At 35.1% G+C, this 16800-nt stretch overlaps 1 protein-coding gene across 1 annotated transcript in view; it reads right to left on the minus strand.

Annotated features, from left to right (window-relative positions):
- DNAJC1 (DnaJ heat shock protein family (Hsp40) member C1) overlaps positions 1-16800 on the minus strand; it is a 234831-nt gene that overhangs the window by 106279 nt on the left and 111752 nt on the right. The window contains exon 8 of the mRNA XM_032425878.1: positions 7906-8069. Within this exon, the coding sequence (XP_032281769.1) occupies positions 7906-8069 (164 nt within the window). The remainder of the gene's footprint in view (positions 1-7905; positions 8070-16800) is intronic.

The raw sequence follows: 16800 nt of genomic DNA on the forward strand, positions 1-16800 counted from the left end.
TTATATCAAACAAAATAGACTTTAAAACAAAGACCGCAGTAAGAGACAAAGAAGGGCATTACATAATGATAAAATAATCAATCCAATGAGAGGATATAACAATTGTAAATATATACACACCCTACATAGGAACACCTAAATACCTAAAACAAATATTAACAAATGTAAAAGGAGAAATTGATAGTAATACAATAATAGTAGTAATACAATAATAGTTAACACTCTATTTACATCAATGGATAGATCATTCAGACAGAAAATCAACAAGGAAACAGTGGCTTTGAACACATTAAAACGGACTTAACATATATACAGAACATTCCATCCCAAAACAGAATACCCATACTTTTCAGGTACACATGAAACATTCTCCCAGATAGATCATATATTTAACCACAAATCAATAAATTTAAGAAGACTGAAATAATATCAATTATCTATTCTTTTTTTTAAAGATTTATTTATTTATTTGAGAAAGACAGTGCACATGAGCAGGGCGAGGGGTAGAGGGAGAGAGAGAATCTTAAGCAGACTCCATGCTGAGTGTGGAACCCAATACAGAGCTCAATCTCACATCCCTGAGATCATGACCTGAGCCAAAATCAAGAGCTGGATGCTCAACCGACTGAGCCACCCAGATGCCCCACAATTACCTTTTCTGACCACAACAGTATAAAACTAGAAATCAATTACAGGAAAAAAAACTGGAAAAAAACACAAATGTGTGGAGGTGAAACAACATGCTACTCAACAATCAAGGGGTCAATGAAGAAATCAAAGACGAAATTAAAAAATACATGGAGACAAATGAAAACAAAAACACAATGGTTCAAAATCTTTGAGACACTATTAAAACAGTTATAAAGGAGCAGTTTATAGCAATACCTGCCTACTTCAGGAAACAAGAAAAATCCCTTCACTGACATGTAGAATTTAAGAAAAACAAAAGAGAAAAGGAAGAAAAAAGAGAGAGACAAACGAAGAGTCAGACTCTATAGAGAACAAACTGATGGTTACCAGAGGGCAGGTGGGGGGAGGAATGGGTGAAAGAGGTGATGGGGATTAAAGAGTATACTTATCATGATGAGCACTGAGTAATGTATAGAATTGTTGAATCACTATATTGTATACCTGAGACTAATATAACACTGTATGTTAACTATACTGGAATTAAAGTAAAAAACTTAATAAAGAAACAAGAAAAATCTCAAATAAACAGTTTAACCCTACACCTAAAGGACGTAGAAAAGAAGAACAACCAAAACTCAAAGCTAGAACAAGGAAAGAAATAATAAAGATTGGAGCAGATAAATGAAACAGAGACAACAACAACAACAACAACAACAACAACAACAACAACAACACAACAATACAAAAGCTTAATGAAACCAAAGCTGGTTCTTTGAAAAGATAAACAAAATTGATAAAATTTTAGCCAGGCTCATCAGAAAAAAAGACAGGACTCAAATAAGTAGAATCAGAAATAAAGGAAAATAAATAACTGACACCACAGAAATACAAATTATAAAGAATATTATGCAAAATCATGCCAACAAATTGGTCAACATAGAAGAAATGGATAAATTCCTAGAAACATAGAATCTTTCAAATCTGAATCATGAATAGAAAATTTGAACAGATGGATTACCAGCAATGAAACTGAATCAGTTTCATTTTAAAAACTCCCAACAAACAAAAGTACAGGACCAGATGGTTTCACAGGTGAATTCTAACAAACATTTAAAGTTCATACCTATTCTTCTCAAACTTTCCAAAAAATAGAAGAGGAAGGAAAACTTCCAAATTCATTCTATGAGGGCAGCATTACTGTGATATCAAAACCAGACAAAGACGCTACAAAGAAAGAAAACTACGGGCCAATATCTCTGATGAACATAGATGCAAAAATCCTCAATAAAATAGTATTAAACCAAATTTAGCAATACATTAAAAAAAATCATTTACCACAATCAAGTGGGACTAAACCATAGTTAACATCATACTCAACGGTGAAAAACCGAAAGTGTTTCCTTTAAAGTCAGGGACATGATGAAGGTGTCTACTCTCACCTCTTTATTCAACATAGTCCTGTAAAAGACTTGTACTCTGAAAAATATAAGACATTCATAAAAGAAACTGAAAATGACACAAGTGGAAAGATACACCATGCTCGTGGATTGGAAGAATTAATATTGTTAAAATGTCCATACTACCCAAAGCAATCTACAGATTCAATGCAATCCCTATCAAAATACCAACAGCATATTTCACAGAACTAGCATAAATAATCGTAAAATTTGTATGGAACCACAAAAACCTTGAATAGCCAAAGCAATCTTGAGAAAGAAGAACAAAGCTGGAGGTATCACATTTCCAGATTTCAAACTATACTACAAAGCTACAGTATTCAAAACAGTATGGTACTGGCACAAAAACAGATACATAGATCAACAGAATAGAGAACCCAGAAATAAACCCATACTTATATAGTCAATTAATTTAGGACAAAAGATGCAAGAATATACAATGAGGAAAAGACAGTCTCTTCAATAAATGATGCTGGGAAAACTGGACAGCTACCAATAAAAGAATGAAAGTGGACTACTTTCTTACCCCCACACAAAAATTAACTCAAAACGAATTAAAGATCTAAATGTGAGACCTGAAAACCAGAAAACTCCTAAAAGAAAACATAGGCAGTGGGGCGCCTGGGTGGCTCAGTCGTTAAGTGTCTGCCTTCGGCTCAGGTCATGATCCCAGGGTCCTGGGATCGAGCCCCACATCGGGCTCCCTGCTGAGCAGGAAGCCTGCTTCTCCCTCTCCCACTCCCCATGTTTATGTTCCCCCTCTCACTGTCTCTGTCAAACAAATAAAATCTTAAAAAAAAAAAAAGAAAACATAGGCAGTACTCTTGGATATCGGTCTTAGCAACATATTTATGGATATGTCTTCTCAGGCAAGGGAAACACAAAGAAAAATAAACGATTGGGACTACACTAAAATAAAAAGCTTTGCACTGCAAAGGAAGCCATCAACAAAACAAAAGGTAACCCACAGAATGGGAGAAGATATTTGCAAAATGATATATCCCATAGGGGGTTAATATCAAAATACACAAAAAACTTATACAACTCAACACCAAAAAATCCAAACATTACAATGAAAAAACAGGATCTGAGTAGACATTTTTCCAAAAAAGACATATAGATGGCCAACAGACACATGAAAAGATGCTCAATATCACTCCTCATCAGGGAAATGCAAATCAAAACCACAATGAGATATCATCTTTTACCTGTTAGAATGGCTAGTACCAAAAAGATAAGAAATAACAAGTGATGGTGAGGATGTGGAGAAAAGGGAACACTTGTGTACTGTTGGTGAGAATGCAAATTGGTGCAGTTGATACGGAAAACAGTATGGAGGTTCCTCGAAACATTAAAGATATAAATACCATGTGATCCAGTAATTCTAGTACTGGGCATTTACCCAAAGAAAATGAAAATACTAATTCAAAAAGATATATGCACTCTGAGTTTACTGTACCATTATTTACAATGGTCAAGATATGGCTAAGTGTCCATTGATAGACGAATCGATAAAGAAGATGGGATACACACACAAAACACACACACACACACACACGTGCACACAATGAGATATTATTTAGCCATAAAAAAAGAATCAGATCTTGCCATTTGTGACAACAGGAATGGCCTTAAAGGGAATTATCCTTAGTGAAATAAGTCAAACAGAGAAAAACAATACCATATGATGTCACTTATATGTGTAATCTAAAAACCAAAACAAACAAACAGACTCTTAAATACAAAGAACAAATGGTGGTTGCCAGAGGGAAGGGGAGTTGGGGGATGGACAAAATAGATGAAGATTAAGAAGTACAAACTTCCAGTTATAAAATAAATAAGTTACAGAGATAAAAGTACAGCATAGGGAATATAGTCAATAATACTGTAACCGTGTTGTATGGTGACAGATGATGACTTATTGTACAGAGTATAGAGTAATGTACACAAATGTTGAATCAATGTGTTGTACACTTGAAACTAATATAATATTGTATGTCAATTATACTTCAATTAAAAAAAAGCACAGCAAACTTTGTGGCACTTTAATGGACCCCAGTCCTATCCCCTGTTCCACAGCTCATCACCGCTTGTGAAAATAATAACTGATTTCTAATCATGGCAGGTGCAGAATGAGCTAATTTGCAAAGAATTATAATTATTTGTTCTAACCTGTCTGGTGGCTCCCTGGAATACAGGTTCAAAAAGCTTGTCTTTATTTTCCCTAACTCAAAACTGGCCTAATTTTAAAGCTGCTTCCCTGGAGGCATTTTTTTTTTTTTAAGATTTTATTTATTTGACACAGAGAGAGAGACAATGAGAGAGGGAACACAAGCAGGGGGAGTGGGAGAGGGAGAAGCAGGCTTCCCGCGGAGCAGGGAGCCCGATGCGGGGCTCGAGCCCAGGACCCTGGGATCAGGACCCTCAGATCAGGACCAGAGCCAAAGGCAGATGCTTAACGACTGAGCCACCCAGGCGCCCCCCTTGGAGGCATTTGTTGAAAACTTTTACAGGCTAATCTTAGCCACCGCTGACTGAGGTGACAGAAAACAGTTGGGAAAACAACAGATTAACCAAAAAGCTTGGGAGGAAAGGCTGAGGAATGGGATGCTCTGACATTCCTGGGAATCTAGAAGTCTATGTGCATGCTCAGAGCTGTGAGCATGCTCAGAAAAGACCTGAAAATGACAAAAGTTCTCACTACCTGATGACCTTGAGTGTCTTTGGAAACACAAAGTAAAGGCTAAGGCAGAGTTGTAAACCGCCTGGCTGAGTATGGAAGGCAATCTCCAATACATACACAGAAACCATGGCAAAGACTGGAAGAAGTTTGGGCTCTAGGCATTTAAGGAAACTCTGTCCAATTATTAGCTGATCACTAAGCTAATGAAACAGATTTCAGTGGCCACACATGACAAAAAATACAGACTTCATAAAATTAGTTCAAAAAAGCACTAAACAAACAACTATAATTGGACCAAATAACAACAAATCCTAGAAAGGAGACAGAATCTGGTTTCTAGAGTTGCCAAGTTATAATATTCATAATATCTGGTCTTCAATAACAACAACAAAAATTACAAGGCCTGCAAAGAAAAAAGACAATATGTTCCATACAAAGGAATAAAGATATAGAAACTGTGTCATCATCACTGTTAAATGCTACAGCATGGATGAACCTTGAAAACATTATGCGAAGCCAAACACAAAAGAGCACATATTGCATGATTCTAATTATATGGGATGTCTATAATAGGCAAATTCATAGGGACAGAAAGTAGATCAGTGGTTGTCCTGGAAGAGGAAGGCTGAGAATTGGAATTAACTGCTAACAGGTAGAGGGTTATTTTACTTTTTTTGGTGTGATGAAAATGTTCTCAAATTAGATAGTGGTAATGGTTGCACAACACAGTGAAGAGACTAAAAACCACCAAAGTGTATGTACTTTTAAATGGTGAATTTTATGTTATGTGAAATATATCTCAATAAAAAATTCTATAAAAAGCTGGCAACATACATTGTATTTAATAATGAAATGATGAAATTTTAATAAATAATTTCAATGATGAAATAAATTTCAGTGATGGAAGTTTTTGAGATTGGAAATGAAACAAGGATACTTGCTATCATCACTTCTACATGTATTAGAGATCCTAATTAGCACAAATAAAAGTATAATATACAGATAAATAGAATTGAAAAATTTAGCAAGGTTGCTGGATATAAGGTAATTACAGAAAAATCAATTATATTTCTAAACACCAAATAGAATTAGAAAGTGAAATTTAAGAAACAACATCATTTATGGTGTCACCTAAAAACACTAAATACCCAGGAATAAGTCCAAGGAACAAATATGCAATATGTACATACAAAAAGTTGTAACACATTATTAAAAAATTTTTAAATATGTAAATGAATGGACTTATTCATGGTTTTTAGAATCAAGCTGTCTGGATATCAATTCTTCAAAAATTGATCTACATATATTCAATATACTCCAAATTAAGTATTTCAGCTGAACAATTCGTGGAAAATGACAAGCTACTTTAAAAATTTATATGAAAACATAAAGTGGTAATGTTATAGAAGGAAAAATAAGTTGGAAAATTATTGCACCAGGTACTTATTATAAAGCTACAATAATTAATACTGTATGGTATTGGTGCAAGATGTACAAGTAGATTAACAGAACAAAGTAGAAAGCCTGAAAACAGACCCACACAGTTATGAACACTTCTTTTAAATAAGGATGGTATTTGTAGAGCCATAGGAAGCAGTATTTTCATTAAGTGAGCCAGCTGGTTTGGCAAACTTTTGAAAAAAAATTTACATTTAAACATTACTTCACCCAAACACAAAAATAAATTCCAGATTATTGATCTAAATGTGAAAAACAGAACATTAAAGCACAAAGAAGGATTTAGTAATATTTTTATGACTTTGAGGTAGGAAGAGATTTCTTCCAAACACCAAGTATGGAAAGGAAGGAAAAGCATGATGATTAAAATTAGTAACTTTGGTCAATCAAAAGAGACCATTAAGAGAGTGAAAGGGCAAGCCAGAGTGGGATAAAATATGTGCAGAAGATCTATTTATGAAATATATAAAGAACTCTTTACAAATCATTATTAGAAAACACAGGCAAACCAATTAAAAAAATACTTGAAAAGACTTCACATAGGAAATTATCAGGGTCCAATAAACATAAGAAAAGGTGTTCATTCAATCTTATTGATCAAAAAATATGCAAATTAAACCATAATTAGATTTCACTACATACCTACCAGAATGGTTAAAATACAAAAGACTTGACCAAGTGTTGGCAAGAATGTAGAGTAACTGGAATTTTCACATCCTGCTGCTGAAGTATAAGTTGATAAAAACATTTTAAAAAACTGTTTAGAAGGAAAGTTGAGCTTTACCGCAACTTAACTTCAAAATAGAAATTTACACATATGCATACTAAAGTACAATAACATTCATAGGACAATTATTTATTGTAGCCAAAAACTGGAAAAAATACAATTTTCAACAAAAAAAATTCTGCTATATTTCTAAATCAACTATTACACATTAATGAAAATGAACAACCTACTGCTACACACAACAATGGACAAATCTTACAAATATAAGACTAAATGGAGGAAAGCAGATGCAAAAGAGTACATATGGAATGTGTTATGGACTGAATGTTTGTGTTCCCCCCAAATCCTATGTTGAAATCCTAACCCCCAATGTGATGGTATTAGGAGGCGGGGCCTTTGGGAGATGATCAGGTCATGAGGGTGGAGCCCTCATGAATGGAATTAGTGCCCTTGTCAAAGAGACCCCAGAGCGCTCTCTCACCTCTTCTGCCATGTGAGGACACAGCGAGAACACTGCGGTCTATGACTTAGGAAGAGGGCCCCCACCAGACACCGAACCTGCCGGCGTCTTGATCTTGGACTTCCCAATCTTCAGAACTGTGAGAAATAAATGTGTGTTGTGTAAGCCACCCAGTCTATTATATTTTTGTTATAGCAGCCTGAATGGACTAAAACAGGGTGATTCCATTTAGAAACTTCAAACAGCAGGTAAAACTAACCCATGATGTTAAAAGTCAGGATCATTTTATCTTTGTGGAAGAAAAGGAAGGTAGAGACCAGGAGGAAGAACAAGGGAGGCTTCTGGACAAATGGCAATGTTCTATATCTTCTTGATTTTGGCAACAGTTAACTTGGTTCACCTTGTGACAATTCACTGAACTGTATATTTATATTTTATGTACTTTTCTGTATTTTATTCAATTAAAATAAATTTTTTAAAGTTTACTTACCTGTTTTTTCTGTGTTTTATTTCTGTTTTCCAGCCAATCATCCATTTGTTCCTCAATTTCTTCTATAGAAGTTCCATGATCATAAGATTGAATATATGCACTTTCTAAAGGCATATATACAGGAAATTCAGGTTTTGGTTTTTTTACTTTAACTTTCTTCTGTTCTAAAAATGTTTAAGAGAATAAATTATTGAGGTTTGTTAAGAAAGAAAATAATTTTTAACATTTTATTCAGACACCGAATCTTGAAAGAACATATATTGTTCTTTCATCAAAATAGAATTATATACAATGGAATATAATTCAGCCATAAAAAGGAATGAAATCTTGCCATTTGCAACAATATGGATGGAACTCAAGGGCATTATGCTACATGAAATAAGTCAGAGAGAGAAAGAGAGACAAATACCGTATGATCTCTCTTATGTGGGGAATCTTAACAAAACCAAACAAAACACCCCCAAAAAACCCAGCTCACAGATATAGAGAACAGATTGGTGGTTTTCAGAGGCGGGTGTGGGGAGTGGGAGAAATGGGTGAAGGGGGTTAAAAAAAATTACAATTGCTTTGCTATAAATAGCTAGCTGTTTTATTGTGCATTAGCTACTGCATTGTTTTTAAATGAAACTCAGAGATACTAATGATGAGATGATGATCACTATATAACCACCATGTCAATTTGTATATATCTTTAGTTTTCAAAGTACTTTTTATGAAACGTTTCATACTAACACAATGAAAAAAGCCTGGTCATAATAGTGACATAATATCGGGCAATTAACTTAACCCTTAGAACAAGTGTCTATTTTCTCATCTGTAAAAGAAAGCTAAATCTAATCTTATAAAGCTGATATGTGGAAAATGATATAACCCTAACATACTACTTGGTGCAAAAGTGGCTCTTGATAAATAGTATATACATTCATCTTTTCGATATTTTAACAAATGCAAAATCTAATCTGATGGCACCGGGGGTAGTTATTAATAGATGGCTATCAACTGGCCTCTTCATTAAAGCCCTTTTGATTAGAGTCAATATTGAGAAGCAACTCCATTCTTAATTGCTATAGTCAAATTTCTTATAATCATATCCCCACCATTGTGTGTGCATGTGTGTTTGCATATTCTCTAATGCTGATGTAGTAAAATTAATACAATATTGTCATAGAAATAGATAAATTCCTAGAACACAGAATCCATAAACATTTCAATTCAGTGGGAAAAGGATTTAATAAATGATGCTGGCACAACTGAATATCCAGTTGAAAGAAAACTGGACAGAATCTTACACAATACACAAAAATAAATTCCAGTTAGATAAGAGACTTGACTTTAAAAACCCAAATAATAAACATCTTGCAAAAAGAAATCTAAAAAACGTACTATTTAAAGGATGAGGAAATCTTAACTAAAACAGAAATATAGATGCTATAAAAAGATAAAGGAGAGAATAAACAAATCAAGAGAGAAATGATACATTTGAAAGGAAGGTTAAAGAAATGCAGTTTGGATTAATAACATATGATTTTATACCTATCATATGGGCAGAAATCTAAAAATCTAATAAAAGTTACTGTTGGCAGGGAAAGGGCCATCTCTACATTGGTGGTAGAAATGTGAATTATTATATTGTAGCCTTTTTGGGAAGTGATCTAAGAGAACCTGTTAAGATTAAAAAAAAAAATGTTTTCTCCAGCAATTCCCTCAGAAGTAAAAGCATTAAAATGTAATTGTATGTAAGTACATGGGTATATATGTATGTCTGTACGACCATTTGTTATTCATAGAGATACAAAACTGTTAACATAGTAAATGTATATTAGTAGGAGAAATGACTGAATAATTGTTGGTGACCTATCTATACTAAGGAATGTTAAATTGTCATCAAAAGATATTGAAGTAGAGCTATACCACTTAACTTACAGAGATTTTCATGAGTTCGAGTAATAAAAGCAAGATGGAGAAAAGCATGTAAGATTCTCTATTTGCAAAACAAAATAATGCCTCTTCAAACCTCTACATATGCCTGTATATATATATTCATCTAAATGTATTTGAATATCATTATAAAAGCATGGAGAAAAATATGGATGAATGTCTATAAGGTATATAGGGGGTAGAGATAAAGAAAAGAGGAAGCATAGAGACAATGAAGGAAAAGAGAAGGAACATATCACTAAAAAATAAATAATATATATGAATGTATACTTATATATTTTTACAAAGTTGTAGGTATAAATATAAAAACAAAATTTAAAGATTATATAACATAAATCTATCTGAAAATACAATTTCTAAAACCAATAAACCCACAGCTTATAAATATTCACTGATTTCTTGCTACTTTACTAATACAAGGCTAAGACTGTATGTAGCATCTAACATTTTGCGCTTGGCAAAATCTTTCGTATGTTAGAAAAAATGTGTTTTCAAAACATGTCTAAGGGAAAAAAAGACCTCTATTTGCTAACTACCCTCATCTTTCCTGCAAATTTCTAGTTTCAGTAAACTCTATATAATTAGTATGGGCCTAGCTATCATGAATTTTGGCATTATAAACACATCCCTATTTATAGTTCATCCAAGAAACACAAATCAATGAATCATGGAACACTACATCAAAAACTAATGATGTACTGTATGATGACTAACATAAAAAAAAAAAAAGAAACACAAATCTAAGATTTTTTTAGCAGCATGATGAATTTTATAGGGAAATTTTTGAGTTAAATAAAAGGTATAGAGTATTTTTGCTAGAAGAGTAAGTTTTTTAATTTTTATTTTCTTAACATATAATGTATTATTTGTTTCAGGGATACAGGTCTGTGGTTCATCAGTCTTACACAATACACAACACTCACCACAACACACACCCTCCCCAATGTCCATCACCCAGCACCCCCCCCATCCACTCACCCCTCTCCCCTCCAGCAACCCTCAGTTTGTTTCCTGAGATTAAGAGTGTTTTATGGTTTGTCTCCCTTGGAAGAGTAAGTCTTATTAAAGTTTAGTAAGTTATAGGCTTCAAGTTAAGATAGATTGGTTTTTCTTAATGACAAGCCTGACAAAGGCTGGAAACAAAAACTAGCCAACCAACCAAACAATAACGACAAAAATCAAACAACAAAATCCAAAATAAACAAATCAAAAAAGAAGTAAAACTCATGATACCTTAAGTGTCTAGTGACTGAAGAGAAATTGTTTCCTCTCAAAAGAAAAATTTATTCAACATGATTGTCAAAGGAATGAGAAATGAGCCAAATATCATTTTAAGGGAGTCCTTCCATTTAATGCTCTTATTCAACAAAATGACGCAGAGTTTGGGTCCAGGAACAAAAAACAAAAAAACAAAAAACTCTGGCATAAGTAGCCTACCTTCTCATATATTTGGAAACTTACACTAAACAATTCAACTAGTAAGTCAGCCATTTAGATCAAATACTTCCTGTCACACATTGCAACAGTGTTTATTATGCTAAGACACATTTGCTGAATAGTAATTTGGGCTCTTTGACCATGAACCTGAGGATTTTCTTTAGGTCTTTTTTTTTTTTCCTTTTTAAAGATTTTATTTATTTATTTGACAGAGAGAGAGCAAGAGCGAGAGCGAGAGAGCACTGCAGGTGGAGCGGCAGGCAGAGGGAGAGGGAGAAGCAGGCTCACCGAGCAGGGAGCCCAATGCGGGGCTCGATCCCAGGACCCCAGGATCGTGACCTGAGCCGAAGGCAGACACTTAACCGATTGAGCCACCCAGGCGCCCCTGTTCTTTAGGTCTTGATTAACACTTGTACCTCTACGGTTTTGAAAAGAGTAGAAAAGAGTTTAAACTGAGAAAGTCATAACATCTTGTTATTACCTTCTTTTTCTAGCAGGCACAGAGAATTTCTCTTTGGAAATGCTCAGACAATTGTGCAGCAGATATTAATGAAATGTAACTTGGAAGAGGAAAAGGAAGGAAGTTTTAATCAGTTTTGAGCACTATACTTAAAATCCAGAACTGAAAAACTAGATTATGTCAGAAAAGTTATCAGAATAGTAAGGAGATTTGAAATCATGTCATTAATATGAAAAGTGGTAGAAAAATGAGAAAACAAGAAGTCAGAAAAACTAGGTTCTATATCTTTAGTCATTCACAATACATTAGTATTTCCTTCACATTACTTATCTCTAAGTCTCCACCTGTAAAATGAAATATCTGCTCTACCTATCTCACAGCACAGTTGCTGAAATGAAATCTTGACCTGTACAGGAATGTGCTCTAAATATTAAGGAGGGATAGAACTATGTGTTAAACTAAGCTCTTGATAAAATTCCCTTCACTTCCATCTGCTTCTTCCAATACAGTTCCCATTCCTTCAACCTACTGGGGTCCCAAGCCTTGGAGTCATCAATTTCCCCTTCTCTCTTACATCCTGTATGAAATCCAGTAGGAAATCTTGTTTCTAACTTCAAAATACGTAAGAATTCCATTTTTTTACTTTTATCACTCTGATCCAAGCCATCATCATTTCTTGTCTGGAGTCGTACAACTCCCAACTGGTTGGTCTCCTTGTATCAAGTCCTTGTTTCAGTCTGTTCTTAACCTCACAGCCAGATTTCTTAGAACATGTATCAAATCATGTCACTCCTCTGCTCAACCTTCCTAGGACTTCCCATTCCAGAGTAAAATCCAAGTTCTTACTCTAAGTGAGTATGCCTCCCATCCCCACCCATTCATCATCTCTCTGACCTCATTTTAATACTCTCCAGCCTCCTTGCTGTTCCTAAAAAATGCAAACCTTTCATCTGTTGCCTCTACCTGAAAGCCACTCCCTCACCTGCCTTGCTTACTCCCTAACCTCCTGCAGGTCTTTGCTCAAATGTCTATTACCGAGGCCTTCCTTGTCCCTGCAGTAGGCCTGCCACATCCACATATATATATACATGTGCTCCCCATCCCTCTTCCTTGATACTTTTTACTTCAGCATTTATCACTACTCATCTTGTTGGCTCTTTCTACGAGGGCAAAATTCTTTCTTTTTATTTAATTTTTTTAGATTTATTTGAGAGATAGAGAGGGCAAAGGAAGAGGGAGAGAAAGTCTCAAGCAGATTCCATGCTCAGCATGGAGCCCTACATAAGAGCTCAATCTCACGACTCAGAGTTCATGACCTGAGCCGAAATCAGATGTCAGATGCTTGACCTATTGCGCCACCCAGGCGCCACATACATGGGCAAAAAATGGGCAAAAATTCTTATTTATTTCGTTCACTACTGAATTCCCAGTGCCTGGGACAATATCTGGTGCTAAATAAACAGTGAATGAATGAATGAATGAATGAGAAAGCTCTCACTGTGGACAGATCTGGGACTAAAACTCAGCCTCTGCAATTTACTAGCTCTTTTGCTTAAAGTCCTTTACTGTTTTGTAAAATGGGAACAATGGTAATACTACATCTCATGAGTTGTTAATGAGGAGTAAAGAGATTAAAGCATATAAAATGATTAGAATGGTACCTAGAATATAAAGAACTTGTAAAGAACTGTGCAAAAACGTAGTACTCTTAAGATTTAAAAATTACTATCCTAATATACAAAAGATACAAAGAGGGGAGTTCTGGAGAAAGGAAGAAGCCCTAAAATGCATATGTGGACCAGGTGAAACAACTAAAGGAAAAGGTCAAAGTAGAACAAATTAATACATAATTTTCTAAGAATTTTATTTCCCCTTCCAATAAAAAAAATTTCCAGATGAACAGAAAACTTTGAAGGTAGGAGTAGTATCATTTATTGATTCTCACATTTCATTCAAGTTTGTGAATTTAGTATATGCCAAGAATAATGTACATTAAGAATACAGTACTGTGGGAACAGTTCTAGTTAAAAAGGATTACCTTAACTAGAAATTATGTGGTATCTAACTACTATATTTTACCTTATACTGCTTACATACCTTTATATTGCCAGGCTTTTAAGATGGGTGTTTTTTTTTTTTAAAAAAGTCCCCGATACTATATTAGACAATTGGTAATTTAAGTGACTGGTGAATCTAATATAAAACTATCAAAAAACTAGGATGGTGTCACCAGAGTACCATATGAAACCAAATTTGTAGACCAGGTTTTTGTTTTTCAAATTATTTTCATAAAAGGGGAACAAGTCATAGAACTGACTCCTTATGAAGTATGTCACATTACTGAGCTTCTCTCAATTTCTTTATTCTGAACACCAAAATACTGCTTGAAGAAAACACACATAAGCTAGAATCCACCTCATCAGTACTAATTTTGCCTTCTTATAGAGAATCAGTTATAAAGAAGCAAATAAGTAAATGTAGCTGTTTATATTTAATTCTGGGGTACTGTATCACAATTGCAAGTGTTTGATGCATTTGTAAAGAAGCATTTAAAAAATCACTTTAAAAAAGTAATTCAAAATTTCCACTTCTAAAAAAATGGAGGAAAAGTACTTTTCCATACTCCTCCCACTAAGAAAATGGAAAGACCCTAAATGTTACATATAAAACAAACACTGAAGACTGATTTTTGAAGAGAAGACAGGCCAGCTAGGTATGACAGGACATGATGAACACCAAGGTGGTGAGCACCCTTGGTTTCCTTGCATAGTAAGACAAGCTTAGATAATAACTGATTTACACTTCAAGCAAACAAGGGACAAAATTGTGACCAACCCTTTTTTGCCAGCAAAGGCTAATGAGAAGCCTAGACTTCTGTCACTGTGAGGCTGTAATAAGGCACCCCAATCTCCCTATCAGGGTGATGTGAAAAAGACTTTCTTTCCTGCTGAGAGGTAATAAGGATCCCTTCCCCTGTAAAGTCAATGATAGGGGTAGGGGTAACCTAGGCTAATGGGAAGCCTAGACTTCCATATCTACCCAGGGGTTATGGGGCATCCCTCCCTCTCCCTGCTACGGTGGCTTTAGAGAAAGTCTTGAGGAGAGTCAGGGCTTTCACAACTGCCCAGGAGTAAAGAGACCAACCCTCCACAATGTCAGCAGAGGCCAGGTGGGAAACTGTAAGTAGGCCTATCCCAGCAAGGGGATATCAGTTGAGTGTTATCGGTGTGGCCTACTGGCATATGAGAACACCCACACCTGCCCAACCCTAAGAAGATCCACAACCACCCTCTCCCTCAGCTGTAAAACAGGCTGTGGACTTCCTGAGTGTAACAGTGTAATAGGGCAGCAACTCTCCCCTTCCTCGGCTCAGCTAGAGCACTGTCAGAGAACATCAACTAAGATAGTACACTTAAACAAGATTCAGAGTATTATAACATAATACCCTAAATGCCCAAGTTTTTTTTTTTTTTTTAAGATTTTATTTATTTATTTGAGAGAGAGAGAGCGTGAGCATGAGCAGGGGGAGAGTCAGAGGGAGAGGGAGAAGCAGGCTCCCCGCTGAACAGGGGATTCCACACTGATTCCAACTCGGAGCTCAATCCCAGGACGCCTGGGATCATGACCTGACCAAAGGCAGATGCTTAACCAACTGAGCCACCCAGGTGCCTCCAAATGTCCAAGTTTAAATTTAAAAAAATCCCTCATCATGCCAAGAACCAAGAATACCTCAATTTGAATAAAAAAGATAATCAACAAGATGAAAAAGAGATCCAAAGTCTCTGACTAGGATTTTAGAGTAGCCATATAAAAATGGTTTGATAAATAATAATGAACATTCTCAAAATAAATGAAGAAATAAAAACTCAATAGCAAAGACACAAAAGGCATACAGAAAAACCAAATGGAAATATCAGAACTGAAAATGTGCTAAATAAAATTAAAAATTTAACGATTGAGAACTCAACAGAAAACTGGAACAGAGAAAGTAATCAGTTAACTTGAAGACAGAATGATAGAAATTGCCTAATCTGAAAAATAGAGAGAAAAGAAAAAAAAGAATAGAGCCTTGGGGACTTTGAGGACTATAACAACATTCCATTAAACAACAGCAGAATACATATTCTCTTCAAATGCCCATGAGATATACACTAAGCGAGACCATATCTTGGGCCATAAAACACACCTCAACAAATTTAAATGAATTGAGATCATACAGAATAGGTTTTCTGACAAAAATGGAATCAAACCAAAAATGAGTAACAGAAAGATAACACAAAAATCCCCAAATACTTGGAAACTAAACAGCATACTTAAATAATCCAGGTATCAAAGAGGAAGTCTCGGGGTGCCTGGGTGGCTCAGTCATTAAGCGTCTGCCTTTGGCTCAGGTCATGATCCCAGGGTCCTGGGATCGAGCCCCACATCGGGCTCCCTGCTCTGCGGGAAGCCTGCTTCTCCCTCTCCCACTCCCCCTTCTTGTGTTCCCCCTCTCGCTGTGTCTCTCTCCGTCAACTAAATAAATAAAATCTTTAAAAAAATAAAAAAAAGAGGAAGTCTCAAGGAAAAAAATACTGAACTGAATCAAATGAAAATGTAATGTATCAAAATATGTGGGACGCAGCCAAAACAGTGCTGAGAGAGGAATTTAAAGCACTAAAAGCTTACATTAGAAAAGATGAAAAGCCTCAAGACCATAATCTAGGCTTCCACATCAAAAGCAAACAAAATCAAAACAAGCTCAAGAAAGCAGAAGGAATAATAAAAGTAAGAGCAGAAATAAATGAAATAGAAAACAAAAGCAATAGATAAAAAAATCAATGAAACAAAGAAGTAGTTCTTTGAAAAGATCAATAAAATTGACAAACATCTGGCAAAACTGACAAAGAAAAAGAAAAGAGAAGTTACCACTGAAACAGGAGAAATCACTAAGGACATGCAGACATCAAAAGGATAAATTAGTATTAGAAACAACTATACACACATAAATTTGACAATTTGGATGGAACTGACCAACTGCTTGAAAAATACAAACTATCCCAACTCACCCATAAAATAGA

This window comes from Phoca vitulina, unplaced genomic scaffold (genome assembly GCF_004348235.1).
Source record: "Phoca vitulina isolate PV1807 unplaced genomic scaffold, GSC_HSeal_1.0 scaffold33, whole genome shotgun sequence".
Classification (NCBI taxonomy): domain Eukaryota; kingdom Metazoa; phylum Chordata; class Mammalia; order Carnivora; family Phocidae; genus Phoca; species Phoca vitulina.